Source organism: Amphimedon queenslandica, unplaced genomic scaffold, assembly GCF_000090795.2.
Source record: "Amphimedon queenslandica unplaced genomic scaffold, v1.1 AMPQUscaffold_13504, whole genome shotgun sequence".
NCBI lineage: Eukaryota > Metazoa > Porifera > Demospongiae > Haplosclerida > Niphatidae > Amphimedon > Amphimedon queenslandica.
The window spans coordinates 167325-190781 of record NW_003546260.1 but is presented as its reverse complement, the minus strand read 5'-3'; the positions used below and the strand labels follow the sequence as shown (position 1 = coordinate 190781).

Here is a 23457-nt window from a genome sequence, read left to right as displayed (position 1 = left end):
TGTTATTTTTTGGCGTTTTACCTTTCCTTTTGGTTGCAACTGGTGGCACAGTCCCTATAAAATGAAAATGAAAGCTCTAGATTTAGACATTGTTTTACCTCTAGGCTTGAACACTGTTTTGGTAGCTGCAAGAAAAGTTATTTTAAAAAAAAATTTAAACAGCATACGTATTGTAACCAATGGAGTGGTTGGTATCCCTAAATGGACAAAAATTTTAAGAATTACAAATTACAAAGAGTACCTGTTGTTGTTCCAGAAGGAACAGGTAAGGCTAAACCTGCTAACGAATGTTACGGTTATAGTTATTTATTATTACTTGACAAAGTCTTTGTTGATTCCTTAGGAGAAGGGCTAGTCTCTAAATTTAATTTAAAGTAACTTTTTCCAGTGATGGTGACTTACTCTTGGCGGTGCTATCGCTTTAAATAGGTGACATTGGAAGAGATGCACCAGGTGAGGGAGTTGTAGACTTTTTACTTAAGCCTGAAAGTATTTAAAAGTTAAAAGTGTGCTATGGTTTACTTAATGAGAGGTAAGGAAAGAGAAAGATATAGAGAGGTAAATTGTTCCGGGAGAGGGCATCAGCTGCTCTATTTCTAACCCCTGCTAAATGCAGGGCTCTATATGAGGCCTTGTAATGGGCTAAGAAGAGAATAGGCAACAGAGTAGATGTGCAAGGTGCTCGTCCTTGGCTTAACTGTTGGTCAGAGTGCTAACAACAGCAGCAGTGTGTTTGTGGTGAGTTTAATGTCACATTTGTAGTTTGTCCTTCAATCTGTCGTTGTGCTGCTGTCTGCCCATATCATTTGTCACATTCTGAAATGATTTTTGTAATTGTCACAGTACTAATTTCTACAGTAGAAAGGTAGCAACTAGTGTTATTTATGAGGCATATATTATACAATTTCTCTCTTTACAACAAAGTAAATGGCTCACTTGTTACATCAGCTGTCCTTTGGTATGGTCCGTCCCCTAGTCCTTATCTGTGTAGTCGTTTAAAGTAGTTAAAAATGTTGCCTACTATAGTCTTGGTTTGTGATGTCAGTTTTACCCCCTGTCCAATGCCCCATCTCATCCTGATTGTGTCTTCATGGAGTATTAACATGTTCAACACTTTCCACCGCCATTTTATTCTCTTTAATTTACCACATACACAAATACCACACGTGGGTGGTAGTATTGGCGTCAAGTGCTCCTTCAGTGTTCTTGTGCTTTAATTTCTCATCTCCTTTTTATAACTCCATGTTCTAGCTATATGAACCTGTATCATATATCAAAATACCAGGCTTTTCAAGAAAATTATCATGAAACAACTGCCTTTTATAGGATTAAAAATAAGGGATTTATTACAATATGCAGATTTAAAAGTCAATGTGGCCCTAATTCAGTCACATTTAATAATGATTGCAGATTCTGTTTATAGACTCATCCACAAAGTGATGTAGCATATCACTTTTGTGACTGTAAGTGCTTGGGTAAATGTTCATAGGAAACTTTTGATGAGCAAAGTGACATTGCGTCGCAATAGAAATCCACCTTTCAAGGGTGTAATTAAGCGTTATGATGATTGGTGGGAAAATTAATTAATAGTGGGTGTGTCCTAGCTTTAATTAAATTTTTCACAAATGAAATTTAGGGCAAATTTTACCTTTTCTTTGTGAAACTTCTAATCCTAGTCCATAGAATAACATAAAAATACAGGTAAAGAATAGCAATGTTTGTCAATCCCTTCAATGTTTTGCTCTAATGAACCTTTGAATGGACCACTAGCAGCAGCCATTACTTGCAATGTACACTAATATATTTATAAGATTATGGTATTTATGGCCAGTGGAGGAAAAGGAAACCATTTCCCATGTCAGGTCTCATCACATGTGGCTATCTTGTCAACTTTTAAAAATTAATCCAAACAACAACAAAATAAAATATCAATAACTATAATGAAGCTTTTAAAAACAAAAAATATATTTAATTAAAATTTTGAATCAGGATATCAACTTCTGGGTGGTCAAGAGTTTCTAATGAGTCATTAAAGGGTAACTGCACCCAAAAAATTTTTTCCCTGAAATATGTTGGTAATAAAGAAAGAATCATAGGGAAAATAGCTAAAATTATTAAAAAGTACCAATTCTGTACTAAATCTTGGGTCAAAACTTGCCTTGCAGCCATCTTGTAAAAACACTTCCGGTGGTGGGCGTGGTCACTCGATGACGTAGATGGGGGAACATTAGCAAGTTTCTGCATTGAAATATTAGCAACTTTAAGGCTGGATTTCTAAGTTCTGCATGCAATAAAGCAATTTTAATGAAGTGGACCATATAGAACTAATCAAGAGCTAACTACAAGCAGTTATACTGGTAACAAAATCTATCTATTTGGAAAAACTGCTAAATGACAAGTTTAAATTTTGACTGCATAATTTAGCTCTGTATAGCTTCTAATAATTGAAAAATACCTCTTAGCTGCTTTATTGCACACAGAACTTAGAAATCCAGCCTTAAAGTTGCTAATATTTTAATGCAGACACTTGCTAATGTTCCCCCATCTACGTCATTGCGTGACCACGCCCACCACCGGAAGTGATTTGACAAGATGGCTGTAAGGTAAAAAATTACAAGTTTTGACCCAAGGTTTAGTACAGAAACAGTACTTTTTAATAATTTTAGCTATTTTTCCTATTATTCTCTCTTCATTACCAACTTATTTCAGGTAAAAAAATTTTGGGGTGCAGTTACCCTTTAAACCTTTTCAGGTAGCTGTCATTGGTTGGGCTACTTCATTAAAGTAACACTTTATTCAAGAGATGTGCAGCTTTTTTGAGCTGCAATTGTCCGGTAGAAGTTAGGATGTAACTGAATCACTCTAGAGATATGACATCGTTCAATACAAAAACTGTTGCTGCTATGATCAGTTCCGCTTCCATGACCACTAACATTTAAACATAATTCTTTTTCAATAGCTGTACTGCTGGATATAAGAAATGAAGGAATGAGTGTAATTTACAATAATTGTCATAAGAATTGAGACATAGAAGAGTCTATTAATTGTATCTACTTTTTTGGATTATGATTCTCTTTATTCTTGAGCCTGGGGAATTTGCTCTTGTACATTTCTCAACCTTTTAAAAGGCACCCCAGGCCCAAGAATATGACTCGGACAAATATGATTCCGGACAGAAGATAGTTTACAGTTTTTTGATGGTTCAAATCTAAAATAAAAACATCAGTTAAAAAGTAAATTGTGTAATACTTAGCAAAAATTATTATATTATTTACGGGAGCATGCAATGCAGCAACTGTACTGTTGCTAGAATAAATGTGAGTATTATTATTGTAGATATTTGCTTGCTCCATTTCTGGTTTTATAAGGAGTGATAAGGAGTAAACATAACATGACTTTACAGTAAATTAATTTTAATACAATGAATATGAATACTTACCTTTGGCATAAAATAGGATTTCACACAATTCCACTCCAGCTGGTAAAGTCATTATGTTAATGAAGTGGTATGAACTCAAATTAACTGGAAGCCTAGAATGTCCTCATCAGTTGCTTCCTCTACAATAATACTTGTAGCACTGTAGGCTTTTTTGACAACTTTTTTTTCTATTTTGTCTAAAAATTTGTCGTCAAGATTTCCGTAAAGCCAGTTGATGGCTTTTAACTTGCACAATGATGGACCCTCCAGACACACCATCCTTTGAGACTGCAAGTGTGATGTCAGCAGAAAGGTTATTCTGTTGACGCTCTTGAGCCCATTGCTCTTTTTCATTGAGAAGACTATGAATTTGAACTGCTCCAAAACTTTGAGATGACAGCTAGTACACCCTTAAAAAAGGATTTCTTGTTACACAATTCGTATCTCTTCTAGTGACATTTAGGGTGCTTTCCCTATCTATTTCTCTGACAAATGAATTTACTCAATTTCTCCTGAATCAAGTTGGAATTATAGTGATTGCCTGAATTTTAAGAATGTTGTTGTACACTATAGTTTTAAAAGAAACAGCACATAATTAACTACCACAATTATTATGCAGAAATATCCCTTTGCTAAGGGCATCATCAGATTCATCACTGGACTCACCACTGAGATGAATAGCAAGCTCACTGGGTAAGCGAAACTGCTCCTGTAATTAAAGTCTGTCATCATCCCAGTGGTGGTCTTCAACTTTGTCTCTGACTTGTTTAACTAAGTTAGCCCATCGCTTCCCTTCCATGCAAGATCTTCACCTCATCAAGCATGGTGTTTGCCTTTATGTGGCCCTTATTCTGTGCCAATACTAATTCAATTGGATTGAGTGTACAGTGTGCCACAGGCAGACAAACAACCTCATGACCAGCTTCATGAGCCATTTTATCAACAATGTACTGTTAAGGCCCATGTTCTTCACAGAATTTTGTATGATTGACAAGAGTTCTTTCTTAGTCATATGTGGACTGAATGTAACATTATAACACACAAGCCACTGATACCTTTTTCACTTGTTTAGATTATGGCTACTCTTCTTCAATCCTTTAATGATATGAGGCATTGTCCATAACAATGAATTTATTAGGAGGATTATTTTGAGCAGCTTTTCACAAAATTACTCCTCAAAATGTTCCTTAGTTTTCTCATTGTAATTGCTTGTGCTTGAAGATGCAAGTGGTATTTAGGATCTAACCCATCTCACGTTTTGCTTTAAGAATAATAGAACGTTCTGATTGGCGTCTCATTCACCAAAAAATACCCACTGTTACAGTATTGTCTTCTACCCAGGCAAATTCTTTGCCATCATGGGCATTGGCCCAGGTTTCATCAAGGAAGACTACTGGTTTATTATTGATTTGGTTTACCTTATCTTGCATGATGGGACCTCTCTGTTTGATGATATGGGCTGCTCATAGTAGAGTCGTCTATTGTCAACCTTTTTGTATTTTTAGCCTAAGTCCTTTAATAGTAATGGTAGCATTGCTTGTTGTCCATTGTCACATAAAGTTTTCAATATAATTTTTACTAGTCAAGTATTCCTTCCATTCATGAAAAGTGTGTATCTTGCATCTAATAGCGTCAATGTCGAATCTGTCCTATGTCACTGTATTTCTACATCGTCTGTAATGTTGCTGCAGAGTTGAAAAACTTAGTACGTCTTGCCCTGTGTTCTGTCCCTCGAGTTTGTCCCATTTTAGAAGATATGTTATGTATTGTCATTATGCTTAGTTCTACAGTAGGAAAAGTAGTAACCATAGTTGTATTTATGGAGGCGTAGGAGCTGCAGTCAATGAGAAAGTTTATGGAGGATTTGGTAGAATCTGTAGCACATAGCTGACATTTGGCAGTTGAGTTTTTAATAGACATAATGACCATTAATCTTAGGTCTGAGCAGAGAAGTAATAGGTGAAGTCTATAACTGAGAATATAGGAGAGCCAGTGAAAAGATCTCAAAGACACTATAGCCAGTTTAGGTCTAGAGCATAGGGAAGGTGGCTTTAGCCATGAAATACCTTCCAGACCAATTGATTGCAAGGTGTCAGGATACTCTTGCAATGAAGAAAAAATACCCACGGGATTCCCTAACTTGTGTGGCTTTAATGACATACGCCCTTGTTAAGTGTCTTCTGGCTTTGATTTTGCACTGGTCTTTTTCAAGCTGGAAAAAGGCATTACTTTATTAAAATAACAAGCCCTTTGTGAAAAGTATCATGAAAAAAGCCACTGTTTGTAGAGAAAGTTATTTGAATTTAAAGTTGATAAAGTCAGTGTGGTCCTATAGCATTCCTTAGTTGTATGCTTTTATGCTTTTGTTAGATTTTAGTTTTTTTTGTAAATAACCCTGCAGAGTCAATTAAGTGAGCATAAATCTTGCCAAATTCTACTGGAGACTCCTCTTTCTCGTGATCCCAAGAGAAGCACCTGGAGCATGCCCTGATTGGTGTAGGTGACGCCCCTCCCAGAACAGTAGCCGCCATGAGTGATGAGTTGACCTCCGACCACTGTAGTGGCATTCCCACTGCTTTCTACATCTTTGGGTCATCTACTTTAGGAATTTAGTAAAGCCAGTGACTAGAGGTGTTATTATAGCATCAGTGAGTAGTTCCAAAGGAAGCAAGACAACTGACCATTTCTATTCAAAGTGGATTAAGTCAAAATACTTTCAAAAGTAACCAACCTGCTCTTTTATATTTATCAATAACCAATGTTGCCTTTTTCTTCATACAAAGCTACAATTCATTTATTACATAATCTGCATTTCTCTCTTCACTGTATGTTGATTTTGAAGGAAGCGTGTGTCTAAGCTAATAGTCAATGAGTTAAGGCTGATTTACAATATGACATTAGGCCAGCGTACCGTCAATTTTTAATCAAAAACGTGGGCGATTTGACCTTTTGACGCATGCTTTCCGCTGGAATAGAACCAGATTCTATTCCAGCGTCAACGTAACGTCAGGACTAGCGTAATATTGTAAATCCGCCTTTACTAAAGGCAGCTCTGGCTTTCTCACACAGAATATGAAACTCTTTGTTTGCATCTGACAGAACCTTGAAAGATAAGAGTCATTGTCTCTCTGTAAGCATGAGCAACACTTCTCTTATTACTTTAGCAATACAACACGTGCAGCTATGAGCCATGCCTTGGCATTATCATTTTACAATTGTTACTATTATAAGAGAAAGCAAAAACCAGCGAAGCAAACAAAAAGCTAAACAAAAAACAAAAAACAAGACAAATAGTTAAGGGCATTCACCCACTGTAGGAGGGAGAGATTGAGACCGCATCAGCCACAAATGAGCATTACAGCACCAAAAAGAAACTGAAAGTCTCTGAAAAAGATGAGAAGTAACCTCCAAATTGTCAAGACCTCGACGAGAAGTAAAATCATTATTATTGGATTGGATTATTGGATCATTATTATTCATCATTATTATTGGACCAATGGATCATTATTATTATTATAACTATGCAACGGAAAAAACAAAAGCGTACACTAAGATGTACATAAAAAATTAATGCCTAAACTACTTTACTTAATTGAAGTAATACTTTATTCAAGAGATATGCAGTTTTTTCCAGCTGTGTCCGGTAGAAGTTAGGATGTAACTTAACTGAAGCACTCTAGAGATATGACATTGTTCAATATAAAAACAGTAGCTGCTGTGACCAGTCTGTTTCCAGGACCGCTAATATTTCCACCTAGTTCTTTTTCAATAGCTGTACTGCTGGCTATAAGAAATGAAGGAGTGAGTGTAATTTACAATAATTGGCATAAAAATTGAGACATAGAAGAAACTGTTAATTGTATTTACTTTTTTGGATTATGATTCTCTTTTATATTCTTGAGCCTGGGGAATTTGCTTTTGCATATTTCTTGGCCTTTTAAAAGCCCAAAAATATGATGATGACTACTATAATGCCACATAATATATAGTTCAGAGTTTTTGATGGTTCAAATCTAAAATAAAAACATCAGTAAAAAGTAAATTGTGTAATACTTAGCAAAAGTTAGTATACCGTATAGCGGGAAATTTTGGAGGGACTAAAATTTGGCGAATTGCTAAATTTTGGTGATTGGCGGATTTTAATTTGGCGAATGGGTGGCCACATGCATTGAGCATGCGTATAATGGCTCAAAATGGCGGATTTAATTTTGGCGAATGGCTATCAAAACGCCAAATTCGCCAAATTTAATTCCCTCCAAAATTTCACGCTATACGGTAATACTTACGGGAGCATGCATCAAATGTACTGTTATTGTTGAAATAACCGGGAGACGTATCACTACAGCTATTCCATGATATTTAATTGCCCTTTTTTGTTTCTATAAGGGAGTAAACATAACATGAATTTACAGTAAATTAATTCTACTGCAATAAATATGAACAATTATATTACCTTTCGCATGAATTAAGATTTCACACAATTCTACTCCAGCTGGTAGAGTCATCTTAATGAAGTAGTTCAAACTCGAATTGACTGGAAGCCTAGAATGTCCTCATCAGTTGCTTCCTCTGCCATAGTACTTGTAGCACTGTTGGCTTTTTTGACAACTTTTTTTTGCTACTTCATCTAAAGATTTGTCATCAAGATTTTCATAAAGCCAGTTGATGTCTTTTAACTTTCACAATGGTGGACCCTCCAGACACGCCATCCTTTGAGACTGCAAGTGCGATGCCAGCAGAAAGGTTATTCTGTTGACACTCTTGAGCCCATTACTCTTTCATTGAGAAGACTATGAATTTGAACTGCTCCAAAACTTTGAGATGACAGCTAGTACACCCTTAAAAAGGATTGCCCTTTACACAATCTCTTCTAGTGACATTTAGGGTGCTATCCCTATCCATTTCTCTGACAAATGAATTTACTTGATTTCTCCTGAATCAAGTTGGAATTATAGTGATCGCCTAGATTTTAAGAATGTTGTTGTACACTATAATTTTAAAACAAGCAGCACACAATTAGCCTTGATACCACAATATTATACAGAAGTATCCCTTTGCTAAGGGCATCATCAGATTCATCACTGGACTCACCACTGAGATGAATAACAAACTCACTGGGTAAACGAAACTGCTCCTGTAATTCAAGTCTGTCAACAATATCCCAGTGGTGGTCTTCAACTTTATCTCTGACTTGTTTAACTAAGTCAGCCCATCACTTCCCTTTCATGCAATATCTTCACCTCATCAAGCATAGTGTTTGCCTTTATGTGGCCCTTATTTTGTGCCAATACTAATTCAATCGGATTGAGTATACATTGTGCCACAGGCAGACAAACAACCTTATGACCAGCTTCATGAGCCATTTTATCAACAATGTACTGTTGAGGCCCATGTACTTCACAGAATTTTGTATGATTGACAAAAGTTCTTTCTTAGTCATATGTAGACTGAATGTAACATTATAATACACAAGCCACTCGTACATTTTAACTTATTTAGATTTTGGCAACTCTTCTTCAGTCCTTTAATGATATGAGGCATTGTCCATGGCAATGAAACTATTAGGAGGAATATTTTAGAGCAGCTTCTCACAAAATTACTCCTCGAAATGTTCTCCTGTTTTCTCATGGTAATTGCTTGTGTCTTTCTTGGATTGGGAGATGAAAATGGTATTGGGGATCCAACTTATCTCATGTTTTGCTTTTAAAATAAGGGAGCATTTTGATCAGCGTCTGACTCCCCCCAAGTACCCCCTGTTACAGTATTGTCTTCTACCCAGGCCAATTCTTTGCCATCATGGGCATTGGCCCAGGTTTCATCAAGGAAGAATATTGATTTGGCTTTGCCTTATCTTGCATGACAGGACCTCTTTGCTTGATGATATGTGGCTGCTTGTAGTAGATTCATCTATTGTCAACCTTTGTATTTGTAATTTAATGGTAGCATTGTTCGTTGTCCATTGTCACATAAAGTTTTTAATATAATTTTGTGACAGTCAAGTATTCCTTCCATTCATGAAAAGTATATATTTTACATCTAATAGCATCAATGTTGAATCTGTCCTGTGTCACTGTATTTCTTCTACATTGTCTGTAATGTCGCTGCAGAGATGGAAAACTTAGTGTGTCTTGTCCTGTGTTCTGTCCCTCAAGTTTGTCCCATTCAGAAAATATATGTGTTGTCATTATGCTTAGTTGGAAAAGTAGTAGCCATAGTTTTGTTTATGGAGGCATAGGAGCTGCATTCAATTAGAAAGTGGAAAGAGGATTTGGTAGAATCTGTAGCACATAACTGACATGTGGCAGTTGAGTTTTTTGTAAACATATAGGTATGACCATTTAGGTCTGAGCAGAGAAGTAATAAGGGAAGTCTATAACTGAGAATATAGGAGAGCAAGGGAAAAGATCTCAAAGACACTATAGCCAGTATAGGTTTAGGTCTGGAGCGTAGGAAAGGCGGCTTTGGGAGTTAAATATCTGCCAGACGAGTCGAATGTAAAGTGTCAGGATACTCTTGCCATGAAGAAAGAATACCCACGTGATTCCCTAATTTGTATGGCTTTAATGGCATACGTACTTTTTAAAGTGTTTTCTAGCTTTGATTTTGCACTGGTCTTTCTCAAGCTTGAAAGTGGCATTACTTTATTGAAAATACAAGCTTTTTGTGAAAAGTATCATGTAAAAACAGCCACTGTTTGTGGAGAAAGTTGTTATTTGAATTCAAAGTTGATAAAGTCAGTGTTGTCGTATAGCATTCCCTAGTTGTATGCTTTCATGCTTTTGTTAGATTTTAGTTTTCTTTTGTAAATAACCCTGCAATGTCAATTAAGTGAGCATAAATCTTGCCAAATTCCACTGGAGGCTACGTCTTTGGGTCATCTACTTTAGGAATTTGGTAAAGCCAGTGACTGGAGGTGTTATTATAGCATCAGTGAGTAGTTCCAAAGGAAGCAAGACAACTAACCATTTCCATTCAAATTGGATTAAGTTAAAATACTTTCAAAAGTAACCAACCTGCTCTTTTGTATTTATCAATAACCAATGGTACCTTTTCTTCATACAGAGCTACAATTTTTAATTATTGCATAATCTGCATTTCTCTCTTCGCTGTATGTTGATTTTGAAGGAAGCGTGTGTCTAAGCTAACAGTCAATGAGTGTAGCTCTGGCTTTCTCAAACAGAATATGAAACTCTTCGTTGGCATCTTAAAGAACCTCGAAAGATAAGGCACATTGTCTGTCTCTAAGCATGAGCAACATTTCTCTTTTTTACTTTAGCAATACAACACATGCAGCTATCAGCCATGCCTTGGCATTATTTTTATTTTTTATTGTTATTATTATAAGAGAAAGGAAAGAACGAACAAAATAAACAAAGTTAAACCAAAAACAAAAACTAGACAAAAAAGACAAATGGTTAAAGGCATCCATCCACTGTAAAAGGGAGAGATGGAGACCGCGTGAGCCACGGGCCCACGAATGAGCATTACAGCGCCACAAAGAAACTAAAGTCTCTGAAAAAGATGGGAAGTAACCTCTAAATAGTCAAGACCTCGATGAGAAGCAAGATGGCAACCAATGGATCATTATTATTATAGCTATCAGTGGCAGATCTAGGGGGGTTCCATGGGTTCCATGGAACCCCCCCCCTTGGAGAAATGAAAATATTTTAATGCTTTTAAAATGATATTTATGTGAAAATATACACAGTTATCACCTCTAATCTTTGCAAATTATAGTGACAGAGACATCTGAGAGAGTTCAAATAAAATAGCTAGCCTATTCTAGTATAGATCTATAGTCTTCTTCTTAGTCAAGCAGCCAAATGTTTCCTTGCTTCAGTTGCTTACAGGTTAAAAAACATGTGGGTTGGGTCTTGTTTTAATTACAGCATGCACTGCCTAGCTATTATAGCAGCACACGTGTTTCTGGTTGATGGTCCTCAATGAAGTCAACTACGGTCAACTACTTCAATTACAAGCTACTTTTCTAAAAGAAATTGGCTGTAGATGACTTTGCATAGTTACATCCTAGGAGAATGGCCTTTTCCTTCATGTTGGGAGATGATTAAGCCAATTAGCTACGCTGATATAATAATAGTAATGTTTATGGTTTAACCATATTATTGATGATATCAATAATATGCCATTTACGTGAAAATCACGTCACATGGCCGCGTAAAAAGGGGTGTGGCCAAAAAATCGGCGCGCTTCGTGCGCCATTGGAATCTCCCCTTTCCATTTTCTAGATCCGCCACTGGCTATGTAATGGAAGAAACAAAAGCATACACTAAGATGTACATAAAATAAAAATTAAAGCCTAAACTACTCTATCCACTGGGGGAGGAAGAGTAGGAAAACGTGGCAGCCACATCTAAGCATTGAAATGCCAGATAGTGACTGACAGCCTCTGGAGGAGTTGACAAAGTATCTTAAATGGAGAGAGACCGCTTTTGAGGCAAATTGGTAACCAAGAGAGCAGATATATTATTATTATTATATCATCATTATTAATATAGAAAGTAGATAGTTAATGGTAGTATGGGCCAGACTAAACAAGGCCATCCACCTCTGTTGGAAGGGAGGGAGACCTGCTTAAGATCATGTGAGCATTGAATCGCCACAGAGCAACTGATAGCCTCTGAAACAGATGAGGAGTCATTATTATTATTATTATAAGAACAATAAAAGAGGGAGGGGAAAGCCCTAAACATCAAAGACAAACATCAATAGCACAAACAAAGAATGAAAACAAAAAAGGGGGAAAAAGGATTCAAATAAACAGACTAAACTGGTCACTGAAGGCCATCCACCTGGGGTGGAGGGGCATCAAAACGGCTAAGCTGCATACTGGCATTCAACCACCAGAGGGTGACAGAGAGTTTCTGGAGCAGATGGAAGGAGACCAAGTTGGGTGAGAGACCAAGCTTGTTAGGCAGGTGGCGACTGATGGCAGTTATGGTCAAGGAGGCATCACAACTCCAACCTCCTAAAGTTTTGACCGCTAGGGAAAGGAAGGTGACACCTGCAGCGCAGCAGTTCTTGTGGTGGAGAGTCCTCTTACTAGGCCTTGTGAAATTATGCTTTTAATTTTGCCTATTATTCTATTCTCAGATTCTTCTATGTATTGCCCATTATCCTTTTCAAACATGCCTATTATTCTATTATTATTCATTAATATAAAACTAATTAATGTAACAAAAATACTGATTTCAATTATTAATTGTCATTATATTGTAACATTATGGAAAGTTAAATGTAATCTTCAAGTGCAGAGAACTGCTGTGGCGAGAAAGAATTGTTTAATATTGAAAACACATGCTCAGCTGCAGCTGAGGAGGGTTGCACCAAAAGCACCAAGGAAAAACCAGCTGACCGTTTTGACTATACTTTTTCAATTTATAATTTTTTTAAAGTTTTCATAAATATTGCCTATTATTCTGGAATTATTCTTGATTCTATGAATTCCCTATTATTCTCAAAATTATGCTAGCATAATTTCACAGGGCCTACCTCTTACGTGCTTCAGCAACCAGAAGAGCAGAACCATGTTTGGAGGCAGCTTGAGTCAGTGTTTATTGCTGGAGAGGGAGATGATGGTGACATCCAAGGAAGCTGGTCGACCTTGAGTCCAGTGGGAGAGATAAATGTCAGCCGGACGACTGAGAGAATCTGGTATCAGAGACAGGACTTCTTGATGGGGAGAAAGAGCAGCAGACTGAGCTGCAGTTAAGATGATGTCTCTAATAGCATTATTCTTAGCATCCGGTCATTGTTACCTCCACAGGCTAGAGAGTGGTCACCATAATGAATCAGATGGACATGAGCAAACTTGGCATGAGACAGTATCACTGGAGAGGGGGAGGTCAAGCCAGTAACTAAGGCAGAGGCGAAATTCAGATTCAATGAAGGGGAGCCCTAAGTTTGAAGAGGGGATTATTATTATTATTATTATTCACCATCATCATCACCAAAATTCAACAGTTTGTTCATATAGACCTATTGAATGCTTGGCTTACCATACACCTGCCTGTCTCATCTCAACCCAGGTCACTTCATCCATCCTGAGTATAGTGGGTCAAGGCAACCTCTTTTTGGCAGAGAAGCACTGATATATAGCCACAACCAAGTGCGCCATGACTTATCAAATTTATATCATATACCTCTCTGGCCTTATAATTTTTCCTACAATGAAAAAAAGCCTCTCTACAGGTGCACTGGCTGCTGGAACATGTAAGAATTAACATGCAAGCTTTGCTAGTTCTGGATGACGTTGAGAATTTGTTTTTTGCAATGACAACCACAATTTATATCTTAATCTGACATGTAACCTTCCTCATTCTCTGAGTAAACTTTGCTATTTTCTCAGAAGACAAATGAGAATTCTGTTGATCAAAAGTTGCTAATTCATCTCAATGTGGGGGCATTGTAAATGCTCCCTTGCTTTCATTATTGTCATCGATCTTTAAAACTGGATCTAGTTATAACAACAGAATCTTTTTGGAGCTGGTCTTCCTCTTACTGGCAGATATTGGCCTTTTGAGCAAAAACTTTGGAAAGGTGGGATGTTGGTGAGAATAAAATGGAGTTAGTTCTCTTTTGCTCGACCGTGACTTACAAGATTCCTGATGTGTCTGAATCTACTAATCCACAAGATTTGTATGGATTAGTTATGTATACTCTAGTGACCTCGAAACCGGAACTATACTTGGTATCATTGCTTTTAATTAAGCAGAACCAAAAAGCTTCGATAACTGATGCACTGAGTTGGATTTTTAAGTATTAATGGATGGATCATGTAGACCACAAATTTCTATCCTTTTAGAAGAGTTTAGCACAGCAGGCCTTTGGAGAGAGGAAAGTTTGTTTTTGCCTTTGTGATCTCACTTTTAGCACATGAAGCTGTAGCTGGATGAGAAGTTGAAGACCTGATAAAACATTGATGCTTTAATGTAACTTAATTGATATTTGAGCTATAATGCTGCATGTGCTTGTTGACTGCCGGTTGTTGTTGCCACTTTTTGCTTTCCATTTTTTACAGCAGCTATTGAGGTTAATGGAAAATCCGCATATAACTTCACTAACTTGGTAAAATTCCAATTGCCCAGCCCTCTGTCACACGACTGGCACCTAGTGCAAAGGGTCTATATCAACCCTATTTGTTTTATGCTTATGTTCAGATCTTTATTACTACTGAACTTGATAGGAGACTTGGAAGAAGTGAAACTGAGAAGTGTAGTCTTAGATAGATTAATATAAAGATTATTTACACTCCAGTTAGAAAGAGAATCCAGATCATGTTTTAACCCCATATGCAGCTAAATTTATTTAGTACAGAAAACTATCTGTAATACACAGTAATTATTAATTGAAATAAAAATTACCTGCTGCTCCCAAAAAATTCTTTGAAAATAATTTTTAGTTCACTCGTCAGTTATTTTCTGATTATTGCAAGTACAGTCATAAAGCTGTTATTCAGTGACTGGTCTGTTGGCACCTTGACTATTTGTCGGTGGTTCAATTCCTAAACTTGATGAGATTAATGACTGCTTGACAGCATTAGCAAGGGCACTGGCAAGGGCATCAACTGCTATAACTTGACTGCTCCCTGGTGTAGTATCTTAAGTATGGTGGGCCATTTGTTTCAAAATTATTTATCATGGTGAATAGTGACAATTAACTGGTGGAAAGTTCAAAATCATTTTTAGCAAAGTCAAATCTATTCAATTTCATATTAAATTGAGTCAAGATTATTATGATCAATGGATATTGGAGTCAATCGAGTCAATATCAATAATTGATTTAATTGAGTCTATTTTTAACAAATTGATTTGATTGGATGAAGATTGAGATCAATTCAACTCTGCTTAAAATTAAGTTTAAATTACTAATTGATATAAATCTACCTGTTTTAGCCACGATAGAATTAAAACTATTCAGTTGATTAATAAGTGAATTGAGCTGATTTTTGTTACATTTGGCCATAGATACTTTTGCCACATTGAATCGTAAAAACCGTAGGTGTGGCTAATTGATAAATTCAAAATTACCTGTGACTCCTCTCCTAAAGGTAACAAGGCACCATTTTATTAGAACAAAATTAAAATAATGATAAAATGAACAATTTTGAACAAGATTATGCAATGACAGAGTAAATGAGAAAGGAATTAAGATCAGGGCTAATTTCTACTGAAGAGAATAGAGTCAATGAACATATTGGCAAGTAAACAAAAATTGGTTAAGGATAACATCAAGTCATAGTGAATGTCAAGGCATATTAGTGAATGAAGTGTCTGGAACAATAGTGTGCATTGCACATACAAAGAGGTCTCGATCGCTTATAGATATAGGGAGCACTAAGCATCTCCCACACGTTGCTGCAGAAACAGCTTCAGTCCCACCGAAAACAAATGTGATGCCTATAGTACGTAGTACCTATTGGGGTTTTTGATCCTGTAACAAACTGCAGAAAATTTTTGAGATCTAAAATAAGTAACAACAATGACAGTTAAAATAATAATAATACCATTAAAATACCTTGTGTTGATACTTCATCACGTGGCTCCAAAGTTCAAAGTTTAAACCTAAAACTGCGCAAGCGCATTAGGTCAATATCCACGCCCTTGAAGCAAAGCCAGCCGATCAAGTTGATAAAAATCTACAGGCAGAATGCATTGACTCGATTTCTCGTTGATCAACTCAGTATTATAGTAATTGCTAGTTTCGCGCAGCCAGACTCCACCCCTTTTTGTCATTTGGGTAGGCGGAATAGAGTCTGGTTTCAGCCTTAATATTCATTCATGTTTCAGCTGCCAAAATTTGGAGACCTAATCAAATTGCAGTCGCTATAACTACCAAGCATTCCACCCACATTTTCAGCAATGGCAGCTCCCAATGATCTTTGTCTTTGCTGTGGCCTTGCTACTAAACGAGATAGGCGCTTAATTCATTTATATTCTTGCCAATCTGTGCTCCCTGCACTGGTGCAACTATTGGATCAAGCCATGCTGGAATCTGGGGTTGAATCACGTACTGTGCCTATTTTAGAGTGCACTCCTTGCATTTACCTGTGCTAGAAGTGCCATATGTTGCTCCAGAGGTACTCCAACATTGAAAAGGAGTTAAAAGGCAACCTCAAAACAACCTTTTATTAGCAATACACACAATACCTACAAGACTATTATTATTATACAAATTATTATTAACAGTATATATACATGTATGCAGTAATAAATTATAATAAAGATTTACTTTTAAGGCATGTACAAACTCGAAAACAAACATCACAACACAAGCAGGTGCCTATAATACTATTATTAGGTATATATGGGGAAAACATATACCGTAATTTGCCTTTTTTTCGTTGTGGAAATATTTTCGTATGGTCCTAAATTGACGAAAATATTTCAATCGAAAATTTTTGAGCAACCAAAATTTGTGACCTAATTCATCAAAGAAAGACTGAAGTACGGCCTGATAAGTAGGTATCTTCTTGCAGCTCTAACCTTGCTCTATCCACTGGTGCTTGCTGTACTTCAATCAGTTGCTTCACTACTGAGTTATAAAATAAAACGGTCCACCATGTGACAAAAGTAGCCATTTAATGTTTCCGTTTATTATCCGTAAATTGGTCATTGCTGAATCTCCAGTACTATCCGTATACTAGTAATGTCGGGGGGAACAGCCAGGTCAAGAATCTCTTATCTCAAGAATTATAAACACTACTATAGCGGCCTTGTTACCAGTAGGTAAAGGACAAGGTATGTGCAAGAGAAGCTAAATTTTCAGACTGTAAAAATTTTCGTACACTATGAGAAGACGAAAATATTTCCACTTGAATTTTTCTGAAACGAAAAATTTTTGTACGAAAAAAAGGCAAATTACGGTAGAATATAAAAAGTTATTACGACATTCTTTCTGTAACTTGCCATATGCTATTATGTGTTCATTGCAGAATCTTCTGTATAATCCAGTTCCAAATAGCATTACACATTGTGACTTGTTGCACGTACGTCTTCTGGCACATCATAATGTATTACGCGCCTAATATCAGAACAATCAATACCAAGGCCAAAAGCAATGGTTGCAATGAGTATCCTTAAACAGGATTGCTTTGAAAATTACCTAAGGAGGCCATTTCGTACAGACTCTTGTGTACATCCCGTGTAATAGTCAACAAGACGTAACTCTTTCTAAGAGGATGCCCAGGTGGTTCTGTCATTTGATCCTTCAGGTAGCAGAAAAATGCTCTCCATAGTGTGGCACAATCGATTGGGCGACAACAAAGAATAATAATTCTCTCCATTCCTAGCCGTTTATTTTTCAGTTCATTCATTATTGGCAGAAATAACTCTTCAATTGATAAATTATCTTTACTAGGTGACACTTCAACTAATGCAACATCCTTCATGCTCATTATCTTCATTACATGCTCCCTCAAATGACTGGTTGCTGTTGCAGTTAAAGCCATAACTTGAGTATTCTTTGGAAGCAGGCTCCTTACCTCTCCTAGTTTTGAGAATTCTGGTCTGTATTCCTCTCCCCTATACAGCATACATCATGCATAATGACACCGTGTCTGCTAATAGTATGACTTACCAGTTCTTTATTAAGTGTACTTCATCAACAATAAAGGCCACTAACCGCTCTTGGTAAAGGTCAGACTTAAGCACGCTCCTCCATATTCTTCCTTTGTTTAGACACTCTGGGCTAATGAAGATCAACTGAAATTCACCAGTTGCAAATCTTTCCAATGATATCTGAGGCTCCCAAACATATGCAGCAGCGATACCCAGTTGTCTGAATCTCTCAGTCTGGTCCTTCATCAGTGCTATCAGTGGGCAGACAACCAAAGCTATGCTTGTACCTGGGGGCAAGCCTCTGATAGAGTCCTACACAAGAGGCAAGCAGCCATAAATAAGACTCTTGCCATAGCCAGTTGGCAAAGCTACAAAAGTATCTTTGCCAGATATGTAGCTAAGAATGGCCTCCTTCTGTTTGTCATGTAGCTGAAAGCCAAGTTTGACAACTACAGCATCAACTTTCTCAGCTATAGCAGCAGCCATAATTTTACTCTCACTACTCTAACCGCCGCGCCACAAGCAAATGTGTGGGTGAAATGTATTTTGATGCCCACGCAAAAATAAACATTGATAACATGAGTTTATAAGACTAGCACCAGACTCTTATTCGGTAAATTAGAGTCTGGCTACGCGAGACTAAGTAATCGCCTGGATTTTAAAAGTATTGTTGTATGTAATAATTTAGAACCAAAAATTGGTCACTTAAAGTAAAAAAATTGATCCAAAAATTTATCACAAAATTTATGCTTTTTATGAAGCAATGCACTTTGCACATCACCACAAGTCCCTCTCTTATCCATAGGCGTTCTTCTTAATTTTGGAACGAATGGCACACCATACTTGAGTGCTCCCTGGTGTAGTTATCTTGAGTGCTCCTACATTGTCCCTCACTGTCCATGCCCTTCTGGACAAGATAAATACTCTTTAAACCATAACCAACTGATACCATAACCTCTAATGCCAATTGAGTTAAGGTCTAAAAGAAGAATATCATGGGAGATGGTGGCAAAAGCCTTGCAATTATCTAAATATATTGCATCAGATTGGAGGCTAAGCTAATGATCATTATTCACAGAGATAATACTTAAATATACAAGTAACTGCTGAAGTGTGGATTGACCAGAGATGAAACCAAATTCAGAGTTAGAAAGAGATGGATGAATATGATCTACAGTCTTATCATAGATAAGTTTCTTTAGAACCTTAGAAGTACATGAAAGTAAGGAAAGTGTGCAATAGTTATGTACAGCGGTCTAATTAGCACCAGACTTGAGATTGGGAGTAATGCAGATCTTGCTGTTAGCCTGCTAGGGGATTTTCACAACTGTGTTTTGAGTTTTTCATGGCCTGGCGATCTTATATTCCAATTGATCCTTCAATCCTCTTAAGTCTTAATGCACTGACAAAATAATGGCAGCATTTCTTCTCCAATTGATGCTTATCAATTGCTTGAACTACTACACCTGAATTTTTGTTATATTAATTTTCATTTTGACTGTCGTAAAACATATTAAAATCATTGATTCTTTGAAATTTTCATTCCTTCCTTTAGGAACTTGCAAAAACCTGGGCTCAGTCTAATTCCCAGTCAAAATCAGGTTAGTAACTTAAACACAATTTGTAATTTTGACTGATTTTAATAGATCCATCACTTAAAGCATTTTATAAAGAGTTTCGCAAGGTAAGATAGCATCAGTCTCTCAAGTCGAGTATTGCTCTGTTAGGTTGTAGAAGCTGCTGATGTTGTGCTTGAAGTTCTTGATGCTCGAGATCCCTTAGGTTCTCGTTGCTTTGAAGTACAGTCATTGAGTCATTGTTGTAACTTTAGTAATTTTATGCACAGATGGAACAAGCTGTTTTGGCTTCTGGTAGTAATAAGAAGTTAATTCTTCTTCTCAATAAAATTGGTAAGAGTCAATTTATAATTACTATGTATGATTTAAAACACTTTCAGAGTGTAGTCATTACTAGCTTTTATTAGTTGCACAAATTTAATTCCTTGATACTAATCTTACCCTGTTAGGCACAATTTCTTATAATACAATAATGGTATGAATTAGCCTTTTTGTTTGGAATTAAAAGGTTTTATTGCCTAATGCATATTGTTATTGAAAAAAATAGAACTATGTAGCACTACAGTTTTGCTATAATGCATTTTGTACTTTTTTAATATGTGTGCATTACCAAGCATTCACATCAAGTGATTTGCAGTATTAGTAATGTTGGTAATTTTAATTGCCATTAACCAAATTAAAGCACTTGGCCTATGGTTTCAAAAATTTTTTAATGCTTAGAATAACTCTGGTTAGAGTTGGAGAAAGCGTAGTAATTGAAAAAAGTTTTGATAGCATTAATTTTGATTTCCAAACTCAAAAAGTTTCAACTAGAATTAGTTTATTTCTGCCTAGTATGAACAACTTGTGAAGTTGCTTAAAAATTAGGGCACACAGCCTGTACTATAGTAGATTGACTTTGACCAAATTTTATCAAAAATGATGAGAGAACTCTCTATTTTTATCACGTTTTTGATGCATATACATGTACCTTTGTGGCATAGAAATTTTGAGCTGATTCCAATAATTACAAGTGCCATGTACTGTATTGTAGTTTTTGTTAGCTTATAAACCTGCTGTTTACTTAGCATGCCTTTTATGGAAAACCTTAGAGGCAGTTGGCTATTTTAAATGTCTAGGATACCCTTTTTAGCATTAGCAATTATTTCTCTTAATAGACTTAGTTCCTCGTGAAAATATATTGAAGTGGTTGAAGTACTTACGGAATGAGTTTCCTACAGTTCCTTTTAAAGCCAGCACACAAACTCAGAAACACAACTTAGTGAGTTAGCTGTATCATTTTTATCCACTGATTCTATCAATCATAATAGTCTTGTAAGCATTTACAACTGCTTGGTGGATCATCACACTCTCTTGAAAAATCTTCAGTTTGTCTTGGGTCTGAGCTTCTCATGAAGCTATTAGGTAACTATTGTTGTAGCACTGGTATACAGACATCTATCACTGTTGGAGTTGTTGGTATGTTTGATACCTATTTTAATTTCAGTGCTACTCCTCTCAACTATAGGTTTACCTAATGTTGGTAAGAGTAGTGTTATTAATAGCTTAAAGAGAGACAGGGTTTGCACTGTAGGATCTGTCCCTGGAATTACTAGGTTGGTTAGAACAGTGGTGTGATTTTATATGCATGTATAATGTATGTAGGTCATTGCAGGAAATTCAGTTGGACAGACACATTAAATTGTTAGATTGTCCTGGAATTGTAATGACTGATTCTTCTTCTAGTGATCTCTCTGTGTCATTAAGGAATTGCATCAAAGTGAGCCATTTTACTGTAATGCAGCTTTCTAATTACAACACACCTCCCAAAAATAATTATTTCCTGACCAGTAGGTGCACTCAATAGAAAGTTTTTATTGAGGAAGCCATATAGAGTAGGAGAATATGTTAATTGGGGCAAGTATAGTACTATTACCCTTGCCACGCATAGGCGTATGGGACAGGGTATATTTAATTTTTAAACTACATACATCCCCGGGTTTTAATCAATCAAATACCGTATAGCTTGATATTTTCGTGGGTTGATATTTTTGTGGTTTGCTCCTAGTGGGGCAATTCGTGGTTTTATTTTCGTGGTTGACAGTTTACATAGCCTGTAAGGGGATGGCACTTCAATGATTTTGTGGGTTTAAATTTCGTGGGCAGCCCATAACCACGAAAATCACGAAATTTACATTTCACGAAAATTTCAAGCTATACGGTAACATGTAAACTGTTAATATTTTAGATGTACATTTTTCAAAAATAATGTTAATTCCTTCATGCTACTTGGACCTATGCTGTGTTTAGTAATGCTGAACTGTAATTATCCAGGTTGATAGTATGTCGGATGTTATTTCACCAGTCGAGGCTATTCTAAGACGCTGTGACAGTAATACACTAATTCTTCAATACACGATTCCTGATTATTCAACCACTGAAGAGTTCTTGTCTCATTTAGCCAGGAGATATGGCAAATTAAAAAAAGGTAGATACATGAGTTTTTAATGCAAGTTGGAAACATTTAATCTAATAGCTTCTCTTGATTCTATTAATAATGAGACTCCTTGTACTTCATTTGTAACACTGTTTGTTGTACTGTTATTGTACCTTTAATGTGAATGTAATAGTTATATAAAAGGTCATAATCCTAAGAGCAAGGTCATTACTTATTTACATTAGTAATGTTACATAATGAGTAGTAAAATTAAAACCACAGCCCTACTACAACTGAAACGACAGATGGCATCTAAGTACAGGTGGTGCCTTCGATATTATAGTAATGTATTCACTTAATATTAATTCCACATATGTATGTATTTACATTATGGCTTTTTGCATTGTACATGCGTACATGTATAGGTGGTGTTCCTGATATTGATGCTGCTGCTAAGAAAATATTGCATGACTGGAATTCGTATGTTAATCACTTATCCCATTATTTTTTCATTGCATAATTTTGCTATAGTGGGGCAATAAAATACTTTACTCATCCACCAGAAGAGCAGACACTGCCAGCACACATATCAGCAGAGATTGTACATGAGTGGAGTAAAGCATTTGATATTGTGAGTCAAAATAATAGTAATAATGATTATTACATTCTATAATGCAGAGTGGTGTTAAGGAAGAGGAGGATAAATTGTTAACAGGTATATGGGTCGTTAGATACATAATCATTTTCATTATTACAACTATTTTTAGAACTAATGGAGAAAATGGAGATAGGCACTACCTCTTAGAATTTATCATGATTGTTTTGTAGTCAATGAATTTCATTTCTAAAATTAACTGCATAACTCAGCAAGTAAATTTATTATAAAAGTATTTAAAAAGTTCCTTTAACTTTTCAATGTCTCCTTTTTTGATGTTTCTTTTGGGGGATTGTTAACTAAACATAATAGGTGATATGCACTGTAGATATTATGATTATATAAACAGGTTCTTACCTACTCCAGCAGTGCCTAACTCAGCTATAATTTTGAAATCTGTGATGGTTAAATAATGTCATATAGCTGTGTGTATTCTACCTACTTTGCTCAATGTCTTCCCCAATCTCAGCATCTATGGTCTTCACTGCTTGGACCAACCACCTTTTGTTTGGTTTTACATTCAATTCCTCAGCTTTCTTGTCAAAATTCCATTTTAACCATTCACCAAGAACTGCATTGAGGCAAGTCCAAGCTTCATCTCTGTTATTATGTTTGATCTCCCTCACTTTATATGAAGGAATGCAGAACTGTCCTGCAAGCTTATCATAGTCAACAGCAATTTTATTAATGAGGTCCATTATTGAGTTGTGATCATCTACAGGTAAAAATTTTGTGATCAATTGGCTCCCATTATTATAGATCTAAACCTTTAGTAAGGATACTCAGCTTTAATAACTCATCTGGTGATGTATCTA

General features: G+C 36.2%; 2 protein-coding genes and 1 long non-coding RNA gene across 3 annotated transcripts; 1 reads left to right on the top strand and 2 right to left on the bottom strand.

Moving 5' to 3' along the window:
• Nucleotides 1-6996: 6996 nt before the first annotated feature.
• On the bottom strand, nucleotides 6997-7768 carry LOC109593803 (uncharacterized). The gene is made up of 3 exons (XR_002191158.1): nucleotides 7705-7768; nucleotides 7286-7431; nucleotides 6997-7202 (listed from the first exon to the last, which is right to left on the bottom strand). It is a non-coding gene; the product is annotated as an uncharacterized LOC109593803 (long non-coding RNA).
• Nucleotides 7769-17513: 9745 nt separating this feature from the next.
• LOC109593796 (ATP-dependent DNA helicase Q1-like) lies at nucleotides 17514-18480 on the bottom strand. The gene is made up of 3 exons (XM_020008893.1): nucleotides 18367-18480; nucleotides 18014-18306; nucleotides 17514-17958 (listed from the first exon to the last, which is right to left on the bottom strand). The coding sequence occupies exons 1-3, from the start codon at nucleotides 18478-18480 to the stop codon at nucleotides 17514-17516; spliced, it is 852 nt and encodes a 283-aa protein (XP_019864452.1).
• A 758-nt stretch (nucleotides 18481-19238) lies between these two features.
• LOC100635219 (guanine nucleotide-binding protein-like 3 homolog) lies at nucleotides 19239-22907 on the top strand. Its single transcript, XM_020008892.1, has 14 exons — nucleotides 19239-19295; nucleotides 19550-19595; nucleotides 19641-19678; nucleotides 19722-19793; nucleotides 19841-19904; nucleotides 20729-20832; nucleotides 20882-21029; nucleotides 21079-21166; nucleotides 21216-21330; nucleotides 21885-22038; nucleotides 22413-22467; nucleotides 22519-22618; nucleotides 22666-22702; nucleotides 22755-22907. Exons 1-14 carry the CDS (start codon nucleotides 19239-19241, stop codon nucleotides 22790-22792), a joined length of 1116 nt encoding a protein of 371 aa, XP_019864451.1. The 3' UTR covers nucleotides 22793-22907.
• Nucleotides 22908-23457: the final 550 nt, after the last annotated feature.